Raw genomic sequence first — 17253 nt, forward strand, 5'->3', positions numbered from 1 at the left:
TGTCGGACCTGGAGTTGCCCGCCCAATTCCCCAAGCGCGCCGGCTACTTCGTCATTTCGGCGCAGGAACCGGGACGCCTACGGGCCAATGCCGGCATGTGAGGGACGCTCACGCACGCAAACAAATGCATTTGGTCCCTCGTTGGTTGGATTGGTTGCTTGGTTAGTCAGCGGGGTTCAGTTGGTTCACTTAGTTTGTTAGTTAATTCGTCCTCTGGTTTTTGGTCACTTACTTGGTCAATTACCCCGTGAGCTAGCTGTTCACTCTCATGTTTGCATGCAAATGAGTTAGCGAGTTAGTTGGCTCGCGTGTTGTTAGTTAGTCAGTTACCACGTGAGTTGGCAGGTTGGTTAGTTATTCAGTTGGTTCGTTAACCTCCCACCCCTTCTGGTTGGGCGGATAATTCATTAGCACAATTACAAAAAAGGATTGACGGATTGGTTTGCCAGCTGGTTGATTCGTTTGTTTGTCACTCGCTCTGTTGACTGGTAGTTAGTTAGGTCGACGGGAGATAAGATGGTCAGCGACTTGCTTGGTGAGTCTGTCGCTTGGTCGTTATTTCGATGATCATTTAGTTAGAAGCATTGCATAGACATGTAGATAGGCGGTTGTTGGGCCACTTGATCAATTAGCTGTTAGCACAACCACGACCAAACTAGTTTCTTGGTTGTATGGCACATTGACGAAGATTTCTGAAGATATGTTTTTTGTTTTTGTTTTTTTAATTAACCGGGAAAAAGTCTTCACGGCGTTTTCTCACTTGCTTTCGTAGAAGTCTGCTGGGTGTCGGCTTTGACGGCAACGACGAATTCCTCTCCCGCGAGGGCTTTGCGAGCCAGGGTAAGCGTGCGCGCGCGCATACGCCCGCACGCTCAAATGAATGTTAAACGGTCTCCTTCTCCTTAGACTCGGAGCCTCATCGAGGGATGGATCGCTTTTTGGATAGCCTGTTTGACCCGGTGCTGTCCGACGGGAGCGCGGTAAGTTCCACACGCAGCCTCGTTAGAGAGAACCCAGCCAAAGTGGCTTTTCCCGGTGAATGCGCGGAGCCACTTTTGAAACTCACACTCAAAGACCTGTCGAGTCGCTTTGAAATCTGCGCGCTCAAAACGGGGCACCCCAAGATGCCCTCCAACCTCAACCTCCGTCCTGCGCTCGCTATCGGATGTAGGCGACAGGAATTAGCGTGTATCAGATGTGTCGGACAGAGCCGATCGCGTTACCCAGTTAGCGTAGCTGGCGCAGGCACCAGATGGCCACGGTGATTTCACCGGGCCGGTCCGGGCAACGGCCGCAGCGGATCCGCTTACCGGGCGGCAACTGACACTCTCCTGACGAAGGCTGCGCGCGCGCCGACGCGCGCTGCCTCACCGCTTACGAATGCATAAGCTGTTAGAGGAATCTATGGGCGAAATTGTATCATGTTTAAAGTTTCATTTGATCTGTGCACGTTGAAGCGTCTGGGTGCGTAATTCGCACCCCCAAATTCCTGTTCAGAAGGTGCCGGCCATTTGGGCGGAGGGCTGTTGCAGCCCACACCACAATTAACACATCAAGGCGGGTGGGCGATCAGAGGAGAGAGAGCCAGATCCGGTCACAAAGGGGGAACGAGTAATTTGGGAACAGCGGTTGAACAACAAAAGACGTTTTGAGAACACCCGTCGCGCCCAGGCGACGTTTGTCATCCGCAAAGTCCGCGATATGTTGATACAGTGTAGACCAGACCAAAAGGCGCCAACGTGCCGGTGGTTCAAAGCTCATACCCAGGTAACCAATCACTACCGAGGGGCCGGACCAGGGGTACGGTATGCAAATATCGGGGGCAATGATTTTCTTGTATTTGCATATGTCACAAATAAATGTCCGAACTCGAGGAGGGGGGGCTCTGAGCGTGATCACGGAGCAACTAAACCGTCGTTCGCTCTCAGAGATCCGCTTCCGTCGATATTGAAGACAATTTTCCTGTGTGCCGAGTCGTTTCTTTAACCTTGTCCGAGAAAATCTCTGACATAAGCATTCATGCATTCGTAAGCCGTTGATTGAAGACCGACAACGATGCGCCGCTTGGTTACTTTGTCACTTTTGCAAGATTTCATACAAGACGACTTCGGTTGGTTAGCGGGATACCGCGGACGGCGGCTCTGGACGTATTTCCGGTGCCATACAAGCTAGCGGCTTCAGTTTAGTCCAAGCTAGCGAGAGCTTAGCTGACAACAAGAGGCAGCGGAGAGGACGGCAGGCACGATGGCTAACGAACCGGCAACAGCTCTTCAGACCGGCCTCGATGCGGCAGGGCAGAGTGTGGCCGACGAGGTGCAGACAGGCTGGTGTGTCGGTGAGACAGCTGCCATGATTGGGGAGACGCCCAGCTCACATCCAATGAAGGGAAAGGTCACCAAAAACCACAGCGGGAGGGGCCACACAGAGGACGGACAACGTCTTCCATACGGCGCTCGCGTTTTAGTCTCCTTTACTATTGATCGCCCCCGCTGCTTTCCCTCAAGTTTGATTCACGGCGGCGCGCTCGGAAAGCGGCGCCAGACAGTCCCGAGGATTTGGCCGGCGCTCGGCGATCGGCTCGTGCGGCCGCCTGCTTCCCGGCCGCCCCCGCAATTGATTTGAAATGACGACCGCTGCTCAATTCATGTTCCATTTCAGCGAAGCGCCGTTCTCGTTCTTTCACACCGCCGCGAGAACCTCATTGACTTTCAAATAAAGCCCAGGTCTTCGCCTCCTGCTGAGCCACTGGACCTGCCAACCAACCGACTGACTGACTGGCCGACCAACCTACTTCCCTTTGCGTTTTTTAATTTATTTATTTATTTATTTATTTTTGCCGGGCAATATTTGTCTTCTTTCTAGACTGTATCCAACGCCGTCACATCACGTGTATTATTTTTTCATTTTTTTTCCCCTCAAAGAACAACACAGCCCCACAACTGATTGTAATCACATATTGACATTTTTATTGGATGTATTTTATTTTATTTTCGGGGGGGGGGGGGTCACATTGCATTGATTTGATTGAATGGCCGCTCTTCATGGAGGCGGAGACAACGCAAAGCGCCTGTCAGCCATGTTTGTGGGCCCCGACAGGAAGCGGACTTGGCCGCACCGCTCTCCAGCAGGATGAAGGGCCGCGGAGGAGTCGGGTGGCGAGACCAGGGCCCTTCGGGCGGCCCCCCGCCCCCACCTGGCGGTCAGACCACCTGAAAAATTGAAAAAAAAAGCACACCACCGCACATTGTAAAATGTGTGTGAGACGCAAATGTTTGTGTGTCCAGCAGCTGTTCGAGTGCTTCCCTTTGGGGGTGCGATGTCGCTTCCCGTTGCCGCCGTGGCCCCCGTGACGGAGGCCCCGTCAAGCCCCCCGACCCCGCCCGTCATGAGCCCCCCCGGCACCCCTGTGCTCCATCACCCCCCCAGCCCCTACGCTCGGGACATCCCGCCCAGCCCGTACGCCAACTTCACGCCGTCCCCCTACGCCGCCATGGGCCCGCTGTCCAGTTCGTACCCTCCCACGTCGGAGCCCGAGCCGGACCCTCAGACGGGCGTCGCCCAAACCGCCTTGCCGCCGCAGGCTAACGCGCAGGTTGCTGCATCAAGACCGTTCCCACTCTGATCATGAAATGCCTTCCAAATTTTGCACTCAAAGGCAATTTTGCAACATAAAGCTGAAGACGCGTGGCCTCCTTCAAAGGTCGGCGCTCAAAGTTCGTCAACATCGCCGTGTCACCGTAAAAGTCATCACTCGAAGACACCGGCGCCTTGAAAAAGTAACACTCAAAGAGATTTTGATGCTCTGGCGCCTTAGAAGGTCAACATTCCGATATTTCGTCGTCTCCAAAATGGCACACTCAAAGGCACTCGGCTGATTAGTTGCCCTAAATCGTCTGCGCACAAATATGCTCGGTCACCAATCAAAAGTCCCCACTCCAAGACATTCAAAGATGCTGAATCACATTAAAAAGTCAAGTTGACGACACTCAAAGCTTCGCATGTCCTCGAAAATCTCCAAGACCCTCAAAGTTGCAAAGGCAACACACGAATAATGCTCAGTCTCTTTTCAAAGCTAACACTCAAAGACACTCAGACGCTTAATGGCAGCTATCAAAGACACGCTTGAAGTTGTTGAGTCTGTAAAAACACACAACGCTCACACGCAAAGCCCAAAGATGCTTAGCTGCCTTCAAAACCCAAACCTCAACTCAGACGACATTCAAAGACGCACAAAACCTGAAGGAAACCTTCAAGAAATCAGACCCAATTCAATATTTTTTGGAAAACTCTTTCTGTTATTTTTATTAAAAATACACCTCTTCCACAAAAATGTCAAATTTATTTCCAGTTCAGTTCGAATAAATACATGCGATTTTTATTCCCCTCAATAATATAATGAAGCTTGACGTCTTTGTTTTTTAGCATCCAAAACTCAATTTTGCAATGTGTAAAAAAAAAAAAAAAAAAAATGATATGACAATGTTGAATATTTATGATCATGTGATCTTTGCACTGATGAGTCAATGAAGTGCTTGCTGCTCAGGCTGCGTCTGCTGACGACCAAAAGGACGGCGCTCAACACTGGGGAGGTCCTGCAGTTCCCATCAACAAAGACCAACCGGGCAAAAGCTTTGGTGAGAATGACCACTTGACTCTCTTTCGTCTCTCCCTCGGAATGGCTTTTATTTGGGTGTGCACTTTGCGTGTGTGTGTGTGTGTGTGTGTGTGTGTGTGTGTGTGTGTGTGTGCGCGTGTGCGTGCGTGTGTGTGTGCGTGTCATGTGTGTGTGTGTGTGTGTGTGTGTGTGTGTGTGTGTGTGTGTGAGAATAGCCCCGGTGGTGACGTCTCCTGCCCCCCCTGCTGGCAAGGTGGTGAAGTACTCGGCTCAAATTTCCGAGCAGATTGTGCCTTGTCAGGATATTCAAGGTGAATCTTGTTCTCCTGATTTCTTCATCTCTCAGGGAGAAATAATCCGCCGTCGATTTCGATAGTGTTATTGTGATTGTTGCTGGTTCTCGGTTTTCCCCAGAAATGATCAGGCGCTATAACTCTCCACCTCCCCCGATGGCGCCGCTTCCACCCGGGAAAAGGTGCCGGCATGCTTTCGTTGGTTATCGTCATTCATCATGGACATCGACGCGTTTATTGCGTTTGTCATGTGGTGCGTGTTGCTGCATTTATCGATTAGGAGACCAGAGGGTAAATTTAAGAAGAAGCAGACGCCTCGTGACGAAGCTTTGCAGATCTTAAAACCGCGGATGGACAAGCCTCCCGTTCCGCAGGTGCGTGTGCGCGCACACTCAAAGACACGTGATCGCCTTCCGAACGCCGATTACCGGCCTTGATAACGCAACGCAAAAAGTCAGACACTCATAGACACGAGGTCGACTTAAAACTGCACTCAAAGATGCTTAATCACCTTAAACGGTCAAGACGGAAAGACACCCGGTCACCCTCAAAGATGCCAAAAGATGCTTCGGCATTTTTATCAATCCTCATGGCCACCTACTAAACTCGACACTCAAAGACACTCCTTGGAAACTCAAACACCGGCATGCCATCGAAGACGCTGGCTCAGCCGCCTTCCAAACGTAACGCCGAATGACGGTTGCAATAAGAACGAACGGCACAAAGATGCTGAGATGATGAGTGAGCACGCACAGAAACTCTACAAGACGGAGGGACTCCAGCATCAAATGTTGTTGTCGCCGGACGTTTAGCTCAAGCGTGCCGCGGTCCACCCCCCCTACGCGTCTGCCAATCCGGAGACCAACTTCCAGCCCACGAAGAGCACAGGGAGCAGAGCGCCTCATCATCCGGCGCCGGTTCCTGCGGCAGGTGCTGACGGCCCCGACCACACGTCCCGCTTCCGGTCCGGCGTCGCACGACTCACGTAAATTTGGACCTCTGGCAGTGTCCCGAGAGCTTCCGGTGGAATCGGAGAACATTCAAACCAGACTGCACCGGAGCGCCAACCGGGAGCACTACACCTACACCAACGTTCCCTGGAAACTCTACCTCAGGAAAGAGGTGCGTACGCACACACACGGGGGCCGTTAAGCCTTCGTTCGTTTGGATCGTCTTTGACGCAATCGCTGTGACGACGTGACGTGACGGCGCGTGATGCTGAGTGATTGTCTGTTTTCCAGATCTTCTATCCCAAAGACAGCGTCAACAATCCGCTGGTCTTGGACCTCATTTTCAAGCAGGTGATGCAAAATGTGACATTCAAAGACACCCAACAGGCACCAGACTAAAAAGCTCAGACGCACCTTGAAAACTCAAAGGCACTTGGTCACATCGAAAATGAAACGCTCCGTGAAATCTGGTGACGTGCGCTCCTTTCGGTTCCGTTTTTCTCCCCCCCGACTTAGCTCGTCGTCACGGCGGCAGATGAAAGGCGGCGCGCTTAATTTGTGCGCTCCTCCGCAGATCGTCAACGACACCCTGTCAGAGGCGTGCGTCCGCATCCGCCGCGATGAAAGGCAGCGGATGAAAGCTCTCTTTGGTAGTCCCCGGCGCCTTCTTCCCCGCGCACCTTTTCCACACGCTCGGCCAAATGACACACTGGTCACACTCGTCAGTGCGTGTGTGCGCGTGTGACTCACAGATGAACACGGGTTGCAACGCCGCAACGATCCGGTGGAGGAGCGAGTGAAGAAAAGCGTTGTTACGGCCGCCAAGGACACCTGGGAAATCTACTTCTCCCGACTCTTCCCGGCATCGGTAAGGACGCCCCGGAAAGCAGGAAAAAGATGTACCGGTGGGAAAAAGAAAGAAAAAAATGACATCGCTCTTCGATGTCACTTGGAAATCACTCCCATTCGAGCGCCGAATAGAAACTCACGGATCGGACTCCCACCCAATGAGCCGCGCGTTCCAATTTGCTTTGTGTGTGTGTGTGTGTGTGTGTGCGCACAGGGCAGCGTGGGAACCGGCGTGCAGGTGCTGTCGGTGTGGCAAGGCGGCATCAAGCTGCTCAAGACGGTGAAGAGCAGCGCCGCAGAGCCAGACTACTTCAGAGTCCTCAACGCGTACACGTATGGCCCCCCACTTCTGACACCAAGCCACAACTGTCTCGGTGTCATTTTTGTTTGGCAAAACAAACTTTTTTCTTTTATTTGAAATAGCATTACCCACACCGATACCTTTCATGTTGCATTTTTTTTTTAAACGAGCCTTTGCTCCACTTCTGACACTAAAAAATTGAGCTCCCAATTTTCAAACCGAAAAAACGAGCAATTTCACGGGCCAGCTATCACCTCACCGGTAGACCGATTGGGGTAGCGAGACGCTCAGCCTCTGTCCCTCGGCGAGGACGAATGACTGGTGGAGCCCCACTTCTGACATCAAAGTTTGATCCCCGAAATGTTTTCGCGAAAAAAAAAAAATCGATGCATTTACGACACCTCTCATAAGGTTGAAAGGACGCGCAGTCTCTCGGATTGGTGGCTACATTGCTCTCGGGATCCCACTTCTCACACCGCGCCGCGATTCTCTCAGCTACGCAGACATCCTGTTTGTGACCATCCCCTCGGAGAACATGCTGGAGTTCAACCTGAGCAAGGAGAAGCTGATCTTGTTCTCGCCCAAGGCGCCTCAGGTCAAGCGGCTGGTGGACGCCTTTATCGCGGAGATGAAGAAGGATTCGGAATACGTCGTGGCCGAGCGGAACTTCGTGGCCGCGCCGCACCACATGCTCAACTTCCACAAGGGCGATGTCATCCGGCTGCAGCCGCTGGACGGCCTGGACAAAGGTGACGCTCGGAAGGGCTTGACGATGAGCCAGTGTGTGTGTGTGTGTGTGTGTGTGTGGGGGGGGGCTCATGATTTGACATGCGTGGGCACATGTGACAGGTTACAGTTATGGCTGCGTGGTCAGGAAGAAGGTGGTCTTCTTGGAGGAGCTCAAGAAGGACACGCAAGACTTTGGTGAGCGGTGAAGATCCACTCTTCAACTGATTGTGTTTTTGCCGGCACTGACATCCATCCATTCTTCCATCCACGTTTCCTTCCTCCGACTTCGCACATGATAGGTTGGAAGTTCGGCGCCGTGTTTGGGCGCTCGGGGGCCTTCCCGTCCGAGTGCGTCCACCCGGTCGCGCCTCCTGATTTCCTGTCCCTGCCGTCGGAGCGCAAGGCGGAACCCCGAGGCGGCGCCGGCCAGTTCGCCGCCTCGTCGGCCGTAGCCGTTGCCGTGGCGTCCGCCGCGGCCGCGCACGAGATAGACCAGACCGTCGAGGTACGCTCCTCATCCTCACACTCCGAAATGAAAGACGGACTCCATCAACACGTGCCCACTTGGGCGCCGAAGCCCACGCCCACCTACATATTGATGAGATTCAGATTGTTTTTTTTTTTTTTTTATTCTTTGTGCCCATCTCTTTTCCAATTCCTGAATGAGAGACATTTCACTTTGTAGCTTGGCACTTTAAGGATGGACGATTGATACTAATTATGTATGGTTGATGACTGTCACGCACTTGACTTAGAAGTCCGCCAATCCTCCATCAAACGTCTCCAGTTGGTCCAAAACGCCGCCACTCGCCTCTTGACTGCTACTCGTAAGAGGAAGCACATAGCTCCTACTCTGGCATCCCTTCACTGGCTCATTTTCGAGTTCTTTTCCCGAGATCCTCTGATTTGTTTTCAAGTCTTGAAACGGCCCCGCCCCACCTGACCTCTCGGAGGTCCTCCGCACCTGTACGGTGCCTCCGCTCTGCGAACCAGACGCTATTAGACGTCCCGAGAACTAAGCGGAGGCTCTGAGGGGGAACGAGCCTTTTCCATTGCCGCTCCCTCTCTTTGGAATCCACGTTGGGCAAGCCCCCTCGCTGCCCATCTTGAAAACTCGTTTTTAGCCTTTGGCTTTGGACTCAGCACTTGATTTTTGGTTGCACTGTTTTGGTGCTTTCTATTGTCTTCGATATTTATTTTTTGTTTTATTGTTGTACGACTTATTTTTGCCCTTTGCATACAGCGGTGGTTGTTTGAAAGCGCTGTAGAACTCAAGTGGAGTCGAGTTGTGATTCTATGTCGGCCATCTTTGCTCTCATCAGAGGTTTTCTCTGGAGGACTTTGATGGCGACGCGGACGAGAGGACCTTGCAGGACAGTCAATACGACATGCTGGAATTTGCCAGGAAGTACTTCAGACAGGCCACCCCCGGGAGGGGGTGAGGCGCACACTGAACAACAACAACACACACACACACACACACACACACACACAAACACTTACTTTTACTTTCTATATATATATATTGACATCATCATCATAAATGCTTTCATGCCGCATTCAGCGAGTCCCTGAAGAATAAGAGCAAGAGCCGAGTCTCCAGAGAGCCCGAGGAAATGATCAAGTTCTCCAAGGTGCCCCAACTACCTCGTTGATAACATCTTTGTTTGCTGTACTTTTTTTTTTTTTTTTTTTTCGAATGTGACAAACATTCTACAGGTCGAAATGAACATGAAACGACACCTCTCGCGTGTTGTCTCGTTGCCAGATTCCCCTGAGCGAGTCCCTCATCGAGTTCACGGATCCAGCCATGAACCGAGTGGCGGCGGACATTTTCCTTTGTACGCCCGCCACTCCAATTACATCTCACCCCAAAACCTATCCGGGAAGGATTTTCAACGTCTCGCTTTTTGCATGTTTTTACATCACAGCCTCATTGATATCTTTAGGGGAAAAGGAATCAGGCTAAATGTGGAATCGGTTCATACTTTTTTTTTTGGCTGAACATTTTGTGTGGCAAGTGACTTTGTTGTGTGTGTGTGTGTCATTTGTGTAGCGGTGATGCGCTTCATGGGGGACTTGCCGTTAAAGGGACAGACGGAGCAGGAAGCGGTCAGTGCTCTGCTCAAGGTGCGTACATGCTCACTGGACACTTCATTAGGTACACGTGCAAAAGTCTGAGGAGTTCCAGGATAAGAGCTGCACCGGATTGTGTGTGTGTGTGTGTGTGTGTGTGTGTGTGTGTGTGTGTGTGTGTGTGTGTGTGTGTGTGTGTGTGTGTGGCTGATCGGAGAGTTCACCTTGATGAGGGATGAGGCCTACTGTCAAGTGGTCAAACAGATCACAGCCAACACCAGCTCCAAACCGTGAGTTTCGCCGTATGTGACGCATGCACATGACACATACACACACACACACACACACACACAAAGTTTAACGTTCAGGCTCAGTCGATGCAAAGTTCATGCATCAGCGCAGTGTTAATCTTAAACGGTTATTGTGCAATCAAAGTGACCTTTTTGTGTTGTTACTGAGTAGGAAAGCATTTAGTTGAGATATTTGAGGTATCATAAATGCACAAAAAGTTATTTTTCTTCAAATGTATTTTCAAGAAAGTTACCAATGTTCTGTCATGATCGTGGTGGTGGAGGACCCCCAAAGAGCAGGGGGAACTTCACAAAATGTATGAAGAACACAGTGGGAAAGCTAAATACATAAAAAAACAAAAGTCCTGAAAACAACAAGAAGCCAAAGTCACAAACAAAAACCCACGGCGGAAGCAAAACGCAAACAGAAACAGAAACAACGAGCCCGCCCGGAGCGGTTGGGCGGCGAGGCCTGAAAGCAGAATCTCCCAATGACGTGATGACCGGCAGGTGCGCCGCTGCAGGAGGAGCCCTATAATGCCACCTGTTGGTCACAAACAGATCCACCGTGACACGCTCAACTGCTGTTTGCTCAAGAATTTTTTTTCCCTGGGTTCAAGCCTTCCTTTGGTCGCTTTCCATCACTATAGAACTCCATTTTCCGTTTTCCGTTCAAATGGTCAAAAGTGGCCGCCGTGAAATGAAATGAAAGTGAACGTCATGCAAATCGCTCTCACTGAAATTAGCATCGATGTTACGGTCCTTGCAAACCTTTCGACAACTGCTCCTTTCACACGTACTGGCGACTGTCTGTGTTGTAGGTGGAGAACAGCAAGTTGTGCAAAAAATAGTTTGTACATGAGGACAAAAGGTCAAATGAAGGTCACCCGTGGAGTGCGTTTACGTTTCAAAAAGCCCCGTGTGCATGCATGTATGTGCGTGCATTTGTAGCGAGAGCTGCCAGCGAGGGTGGAGGCTGCTGTACGTCCTGACGGCGTTCAGTGGCTGCTCTGAGGTCCTCAAGCCCTTCCTGCTCAAGTACCTGACGCAGGCCTCCCTCGGCGCCGGGGCGCCGTATCAGGGTATAGCGCACAGCACGCACGTTCTCCACATCGGCGTTCTTTGCAAATATGGTGGCTGACTTCGACTCCGCAGTGACTGCGCTTTTCCCAGCACCAAGCGGACGAAGGCCCGTCACGACAATGATGAACGGACCGATGAGCTGGCGGCGTCCTCATACTTTTGTCCGCCTCCGTTTTGATGCATTTCAGGGATCGCCAACGCGTGCCAACAGAACCTGAAGAAAACTTTCCGATACGGCGGGCGCAGCGTCGCCCCCAACAACATGGAGCTGCAGGCCGTGATGGTAAAATGTCTTTGGCGCGTCCGCGCTCGTCGTCGGCTCGCGCCCTGACGCCGTCCTCGTGTGTTTTTTGGATGTCCTCAGGCGGGCAGAAGCTCCAAACGTCAGCTGTTCCTCTTCCCGGGCGGCCTGGAGCACTACGTGAAGATCAAAACCTGTTCCGTTTCCCTGGAGGCCATGGAGGAGCTGTGCTGTGAGATGGGCCTGCACAGGTTGGAGGCCATCGAGGAGTACGCCATCTTCTTGGTCACCGACGGAGGTGCGTTGAAAGAAAGGACGGGTGCCACCCGCCTCCTAAAGAAAAAAAAACCCTGACAGCAGAGGTGGCCAACCAGTGGGAGACTACGAGTCAATTTTTTTACTGGGTTACTGCAAAGAGCCACACACACACACACACACACACACACACACACACACACACACACACACACACACACACACACACACACACACACACACACGCACACACGCGACCCTGCACCCGCGCACTTATGCATGCACGCCACAACGAGCAACAGCCTGAGCGCTTGAACATAAGTGAAACCTAAAGACACAAACACACAAATCCCCCTACCCCCATTTCCTCCTCCCACCGCTCACGGTCGACTTGGGACCAGTCTGCTGGCTCTTGGTCGATTGCGATTGACGAATTGGGCAACCCTGCCTTAAAAACAGATGATTAGCTTAGCACTTAGCGCCGTTGTCTGCGCATGAACGGTGATTCAGTCATCTGATTTTTTGCCCTCTATGTCAATCAAGTAACGGGATTGGTGATGGGCTGACGTAGTACATTCTATGTATTAAGCATGTTGTTTGAATGGCAGCGCCGTCGCCGAGGCGTTTTCGACAATTGTCATGTGAAAGCCCGGGAGCCGCATTCAACCGGCCAAAGAGCCGCATGCGGCTTGCGAGCCGCGGGTTGGCCACCCCTGACTTTCAGGTTCACTTCGGAAAGGTCTACGGTAGAACCTGGTTTGAACAGACTCCAAAATTCATGGACAGAAAATTTGGCGCCTTTGAAGAGTAGCCGTCGTGGTGCGTCGGTTCTGTTATTTATTTATTTTTTTTAGATTTATTTAGGTCTGTGAACACTTAGTGTGTGTCATAATAAGTCAAGACGTGCTCGCTCAGGTCAGAACGTGCGTCCTCTCAACAAACACGAGTACATCCTGGACGTGGCCACCCGAGCCGAGTTGGCCGACACCAACTACAGCTTCTGGTTCCGGCGTGTCGTCTGGACTCAGCCTCTCAAATTTGACAATGAGCTCTACGTGACCATGCACTATAATCAGGTAGGGCCCATCCGCAAAGGGCACATGCAGCCTCTTGGAACAGCTGAACTTGATTCGGGGCTGGTTGAGCAGAGGCACTTTCAATTCCGACACGAATTTGGAAGCGATTGTTTCTGTAAAATCCTGTGAAAAAAAAAAATTGAACCGTGTTCCCCGCTGCTGTTGCTAGATCCTTCCGGACTACCGCAAAGGTCTCCTGAATGTCCTCCCGCCAGGAAAGGTGAGCGAGCAGCACTTCCATCAGATGTCCAAGCTTGCCGCCTTGCAGCACAGAGCCAAAGACGCGGCCTTCATCCCCAGCATGTGAGTCGTCACCATTTCTGATCCGTCGCTCTCTTGCCGGTCCGGTTGAAGCGGCCGAGACGCTCCCCGAAAAAATGGACTTGAAATGAGCCGCGTGAGCGAGAAGATGTTTGCGTGCGTCCCGCAGACACGAGCTGTCGGAGTACGTCCCGGCGCTGCTCTTTGAAAAGCAGGCGCCGCAGCGGTGGGTTGCCATGGCGACGCAGCACACGCAGCAGGTCCGGGCGCTCAGCCCGCACCAGGCCCGAGCGCAATTCATGGGTGAGATGTGACGTCGGTCTTCTGTCAAAATCCGCTCGCGATGGCGCCGCCATCGCGAGGCTTCTTACTTTGGCATCGAGCGATCAAAAGAAAACCGCGGTTGATCGTCGATCGAGCACGAAAACAAATTTGAGGATGTGGCGACTTGACCGGGTGTGTTGATTGATCCTAAATCCTAAATTGTTTTAACCGTATTTCTAAGGTGCCATATTTCATTCCTAAATACATCAAACCCTCTGACGTATTGTTTAAATTTCAGGTGTCAAACTCAAGACCTGGGGGCCAGATCTGGCCCGCCACATCATTTGATGTGGCCCGCGAAAGCAAATCAAACATGCTGACTTCTGTGATGCTTGCTAAGATTTTGACCCAAATTTCAAATTTTCATACATAATATATAAGAGAGCTATTGTAAGTTTTCTTGTGACCAAAACCCTCATTGCAGGAACTTAAACTATAGTTGAATAAAGCATTCTTCGTGACTTCCTTATTTGGTTTCACAGTCATAACGGCCCTCCAAGGGAACCGGTAACTATAATTTGGCCCGCGACAAAAATGAGTTTGACACCCCTGGTTTAAATCATCCCACTGGGGATGAACGCACGACCGATCGGGTTGGAGGGCGGTCTCTCAGCGTCCACTTCAGACCAATGTGCTTGCGCCACATCAAGCCCCGCCCTCCACCTTTTAAGGGAACGAAAGCAATGACTTCAATTGAACGTGATTGAAATCGTTTGTGACCACTCCCACAGCGTGGCAACCCTCCCTCCCGCAACTGCACTTATTTGCGACATGACCCACAACAAGTAACCCACCTCCATGCCGCCCAGGATTTACCACCGTTTGCGAAAATAGGGCCTAAAGTCGTGACCGCTCCAGCGGCGAGAAGAAACTCGATTGTCTACCGGTTGGACTCCGGCCTTCTCCAATGACAATTCGATTGGAATATTTGACTTGACGCTCCGGGGAAATAACGTCGCACTTTGGTTCTTGCTGTTTTGAACACTTTAATAAAGGTTGCTTGAAAATTGCGGCTGCCCCAGCAACAAAATTAATCTTGATGATGATGTTGGATCACCCCTTATTATGCACATGGGATGAGAACAAATGGAAATGTTAATCTTGTGCGTGTGTGTGTGTGTGTGTGTGTGTGTGTGTGTGTGTGTGTGTGTGAAGGACTGGTGAGTGCCTTCCCCATGTTTGGCTCGTCCTTCTTCTACATCCACGGCAGCAGCTCGACCTCCTTCTACGCCCCCTGCATCGTTGCTGTCAATCAAAACGGTCTTCACTTCCTGCACAAAAACACCCACGTGAGAACACACCCAAACTCACCGGCATCTTCAGTCGCTCGCAGCAGGGTCTCATGTGAGACCGAAATGGGCAAAATGAATGTGAAATGGCTGCATCAAACCAAAATGGCTGAGTCCCTGTGACTTTTCGGACATGGCTTCTTGAGACTTTTTGGGTTGGCCCATTCACAATGAACATGTCTACCAAATTTCATGTTACCAAGTGAAACTGGCTCAGGGGCAGAATCTTGATGAGAAAAAAAAAAAGTTTTGCCGACAAGTGAGCCTAAAATGGCGGCTTCAAACCAAAATGAATGACTTCTTCTCCAACATGGCTTCTTGAGACTTTTTGGGTTGGCCCATTCACAATGAACATGTCTACCAAATTTCATGTTACCAAGTGAAACTGGCTCAGGGGCAGAATCTTGATGAGAAAAAAAAAAAGTTTTGCCGACAAGTGAGCCTAAAATGGCGGCTTCAAACCAAAATGAATGACTTCTTCTCCAACATGGCTTCTTGAGACTTTTTGGGTTGGCCCATTCACAATGAACATGTCTACCAAATTTCATGTTACCAAGTGAAACTGGCTCAGGGGCAGAATCTTGATGAGAAAAAAAAAAAGTTTTGCCGACAAGTGAGCCTAAAATGGCGGCTTCAAACCAAAATGAATGACTTCTTCTCCAACATGGCTTCTTGAGACTTTTTGGGTTGGCCCATTCACAATGAACATGTCTACCAAATTTCATGTTACCAAGTGAAACTGGCTCAGGGGCAGAATCTTGATGAGAAAAAAAAAAAGTTTTGCCGACAAGTGAGCCTAAAATGGCGGCTTCAAACCAAAATGAATGACTTCTTCTCCAACATGGCTTCTTGAGACTTTTTGGGTTGGCCCATTCACAATGAACATGTCTACCAAATTTCATGTTACCAAGTGAAACTGGCTCAGGGGCAGAATCTTGATGAGAAAAAAAAAAAGTTTTGCCGACAAGTGAGCCTAAAATGGCGGCTTCAAACCAAAATGAATGACTTCTTCTCCAACATGGCTTCTTGAGACTTTTTGGGTTGGCCCATTCACAATGAACATGTCTACCAAATTTCATGTTACCAAGTGAAACTGGCTCAGGGGCAGAATCTTGATGAGAAAAAAAAAAAGTTTTGCCGACAAGTGAGCCTAAAATGGCGGCTTCAAACCAAAATGAATGACTTCTTCTCCAACATGGCTTCTTGAGACTTTTTGGGTTGGCCCATTCACAATGAACATGTCTACCAAATTTCATGTTACCAAGTGAAACTGGCTCAGGGGCAGAATCTTGATGAGAAAAAAAAAAAAAAGTTTTGCCGACAAGTGAGCCTAAAATGGCGGCTTCAAACCAAAATGAATGACTTCTTCTCCAACATGGCTTCTTGAGACTTTTTGTGATTCTCCTCATGATCGATGTGCCCCGCCAAATGCGGCTCAGAGAAACTGGCTGCACGGGCTGAATTTCCAAACAAAAATCAAGCCGAGTACGACTTGGCCAACATTGTGGCTCTTGTCCGGTCGCAGGAGGTGATGGCGGCGGTCCCCCTGACAGAGGTGCAGTCCAGCCGCACCCAGAGGCCATCTGCCGGCTCCAGCTACCCGTACGTGGACTTGGCCCTGGGCGACGCGCACGCGCAGCGGCTCATGCAGCTGCAGCTCGAGCAGGTATGAACCAGAAGGGGGCGGGGGCGTGCCGCGGCCTTTGTCGAATGGCTTTTGTCCCACGCAGGGCCTGGAGCTGTGTCGGGTGGTCGCCATGCAGGTGGAGAACATGATGTCTGTGCGTGAGAAGCGGCTGGCGCTGCCCCCCAGCGAGATCACCGTGTTATAGGCGAGGTAGCCAGCCCCGAAACTATTCAACCAATATTTCAATTGGATACATCAATTTAAACGTTTTTAATGCATCTTTAAGGTAAAAAGTGACAATGTTTGTTTTATTTAGCAAATGCTCATTAATTCAAATGTGTCATTTTACTTAGAATAAATTGCGTTAAAGTTCGGTAAAACGCTTTGTAATTAACCAGTTGTTGAAGAAATACATTTAAACTTTATTAGTCTGTCGTCAAGCAATGATTTAATTAAATGGAAAAACGTATTTGTAATATACATTTTACCTCGCACTGAGTAACACACTGTATTACAATTGACCGATTTTTGAATACAAGTACGGATGTGTAAAATATATTTCACTAGTGTCTTTATTTGTTGACTACATTAAATCGATAATTTAATAAAATCCACAACAAATGAATAAAAAGGGTTAAGTGCATTTATGTAAACCTATTTAACGGCAAAAAATGGCAAGATTGATTTAACCAATGTGACAAGAATGTAAATGCTTGGTGGGCCGGATGAAAGAACGGAGTCATTCTTTGCCCTTGGACCCTGCACAAAGGGTATTTCTTTAAATTCTGTCGACTGGTAAAGATAAAATGTGAGGTATCGGTTGTTACGATGTTAAAAAAAAAAAAAAAAGACAATATGACAATAAAATCAAAATCCTCAAAATGTCATGTCAGTTTGTGGCGCATCGATGCCAAGTCGGAGTAATTTGGACCTCAATGAAAATTAAGCATGAAGGTTTACCTTTGTAATTAAGCATGAGGGTTTACCTTTGTAA

General features: G+C 50.1%; 1 protein-coding gene across 1 annotated transcript in view; it reads left to right on the plus strand.

Annotated features, from left to right (window-relative positions):
• Window positions 1–17225, plus strand: part of myo15ab (myosin XVAb) — a 37031-nt gene extending 19806 nt beyond the window's left edge. The window contains 31 exon segments of the mRNA XM_019862303.1: window positions 1–97; window positions 773–980; window positions 3097–3199; window positions 3288–3592; window positions 4544–4634; window positions 4831–4926; window positions 5030–5090; window positions 5189–5282; window positions 5721–5838; window positions 5915–6030; window positions 6150–6209; window positions 6433–6508; window positions 6611–6726; window positions 6922–7040; window positions 7504–7757; window positions 7858–7932; window positions 8037–8242; window positions 9060–9175; window positions 9302–9371; window positions 9506–9578; window positions 9794–9867; window positions 10021–10103; window positions 11055–11185; window positions 11375–11469; window positions 11551–11725; window positions 12598–12758; window positions 12928–13061; window positions 13189–13322; window positions 14499–14632; window positions 16158–16298; window positions 16363–17225. The exon segment at window positions 1–97 is cut by the window's left edge and continues 95 nt beyond it. Coding sequence (XP_019717862.1) covers window positions 1–97; window positions 773–980; window positions 3097–3199; window positions 3288–3592; window positions 4544–4634; window positions 4831–4926; window positions 5030–5090; window positions 5189–5282; window positions 5721–5838; window positions 5915–6030; window positions 6150–6209; window positions 6433–6508; window positions 6611–6726; window positions 6922–7040; window positions 7504–7757; window positions 7858–7932; window positions 8037–8242; window positions 9060–9175; window positions 9302–9371; window positions 9506–9578; window positions 9794–9867; window positions 10021–10103; window positions 11055–11185; window positions 11375–11469; window positions 11551–11725; window positions 12598–12758; window positions 12928–13061; window positions 13189–13322; window positions 14499–14632; window positions 16158–16298; window positions 16363–16464 — 3818 coding nt within the window. The 3' untranslated portion in view covers window positions 16465–17225.
• The last annotated feature ends 28 nt before the right edge of the window (window positions 17226–17253 follow it).

Source organism: Hippocampus comes, unplaced genomic scaffold (assembly GCF_001891065.2).
Source record: "Hippocampus comes isolate QL1 unplaced genomic scaffold, H_comes_QL1_v1.1 scaffold7, whole genome shotgun sequence".
Classification (NCBI taxonomy): domain Eukaryota; kingdom Metazoa; phylum Chordata; class Actinopteri; order Syngnathiformes; family Syngnathidae; genus Hippocampus; species Hippocampus comes.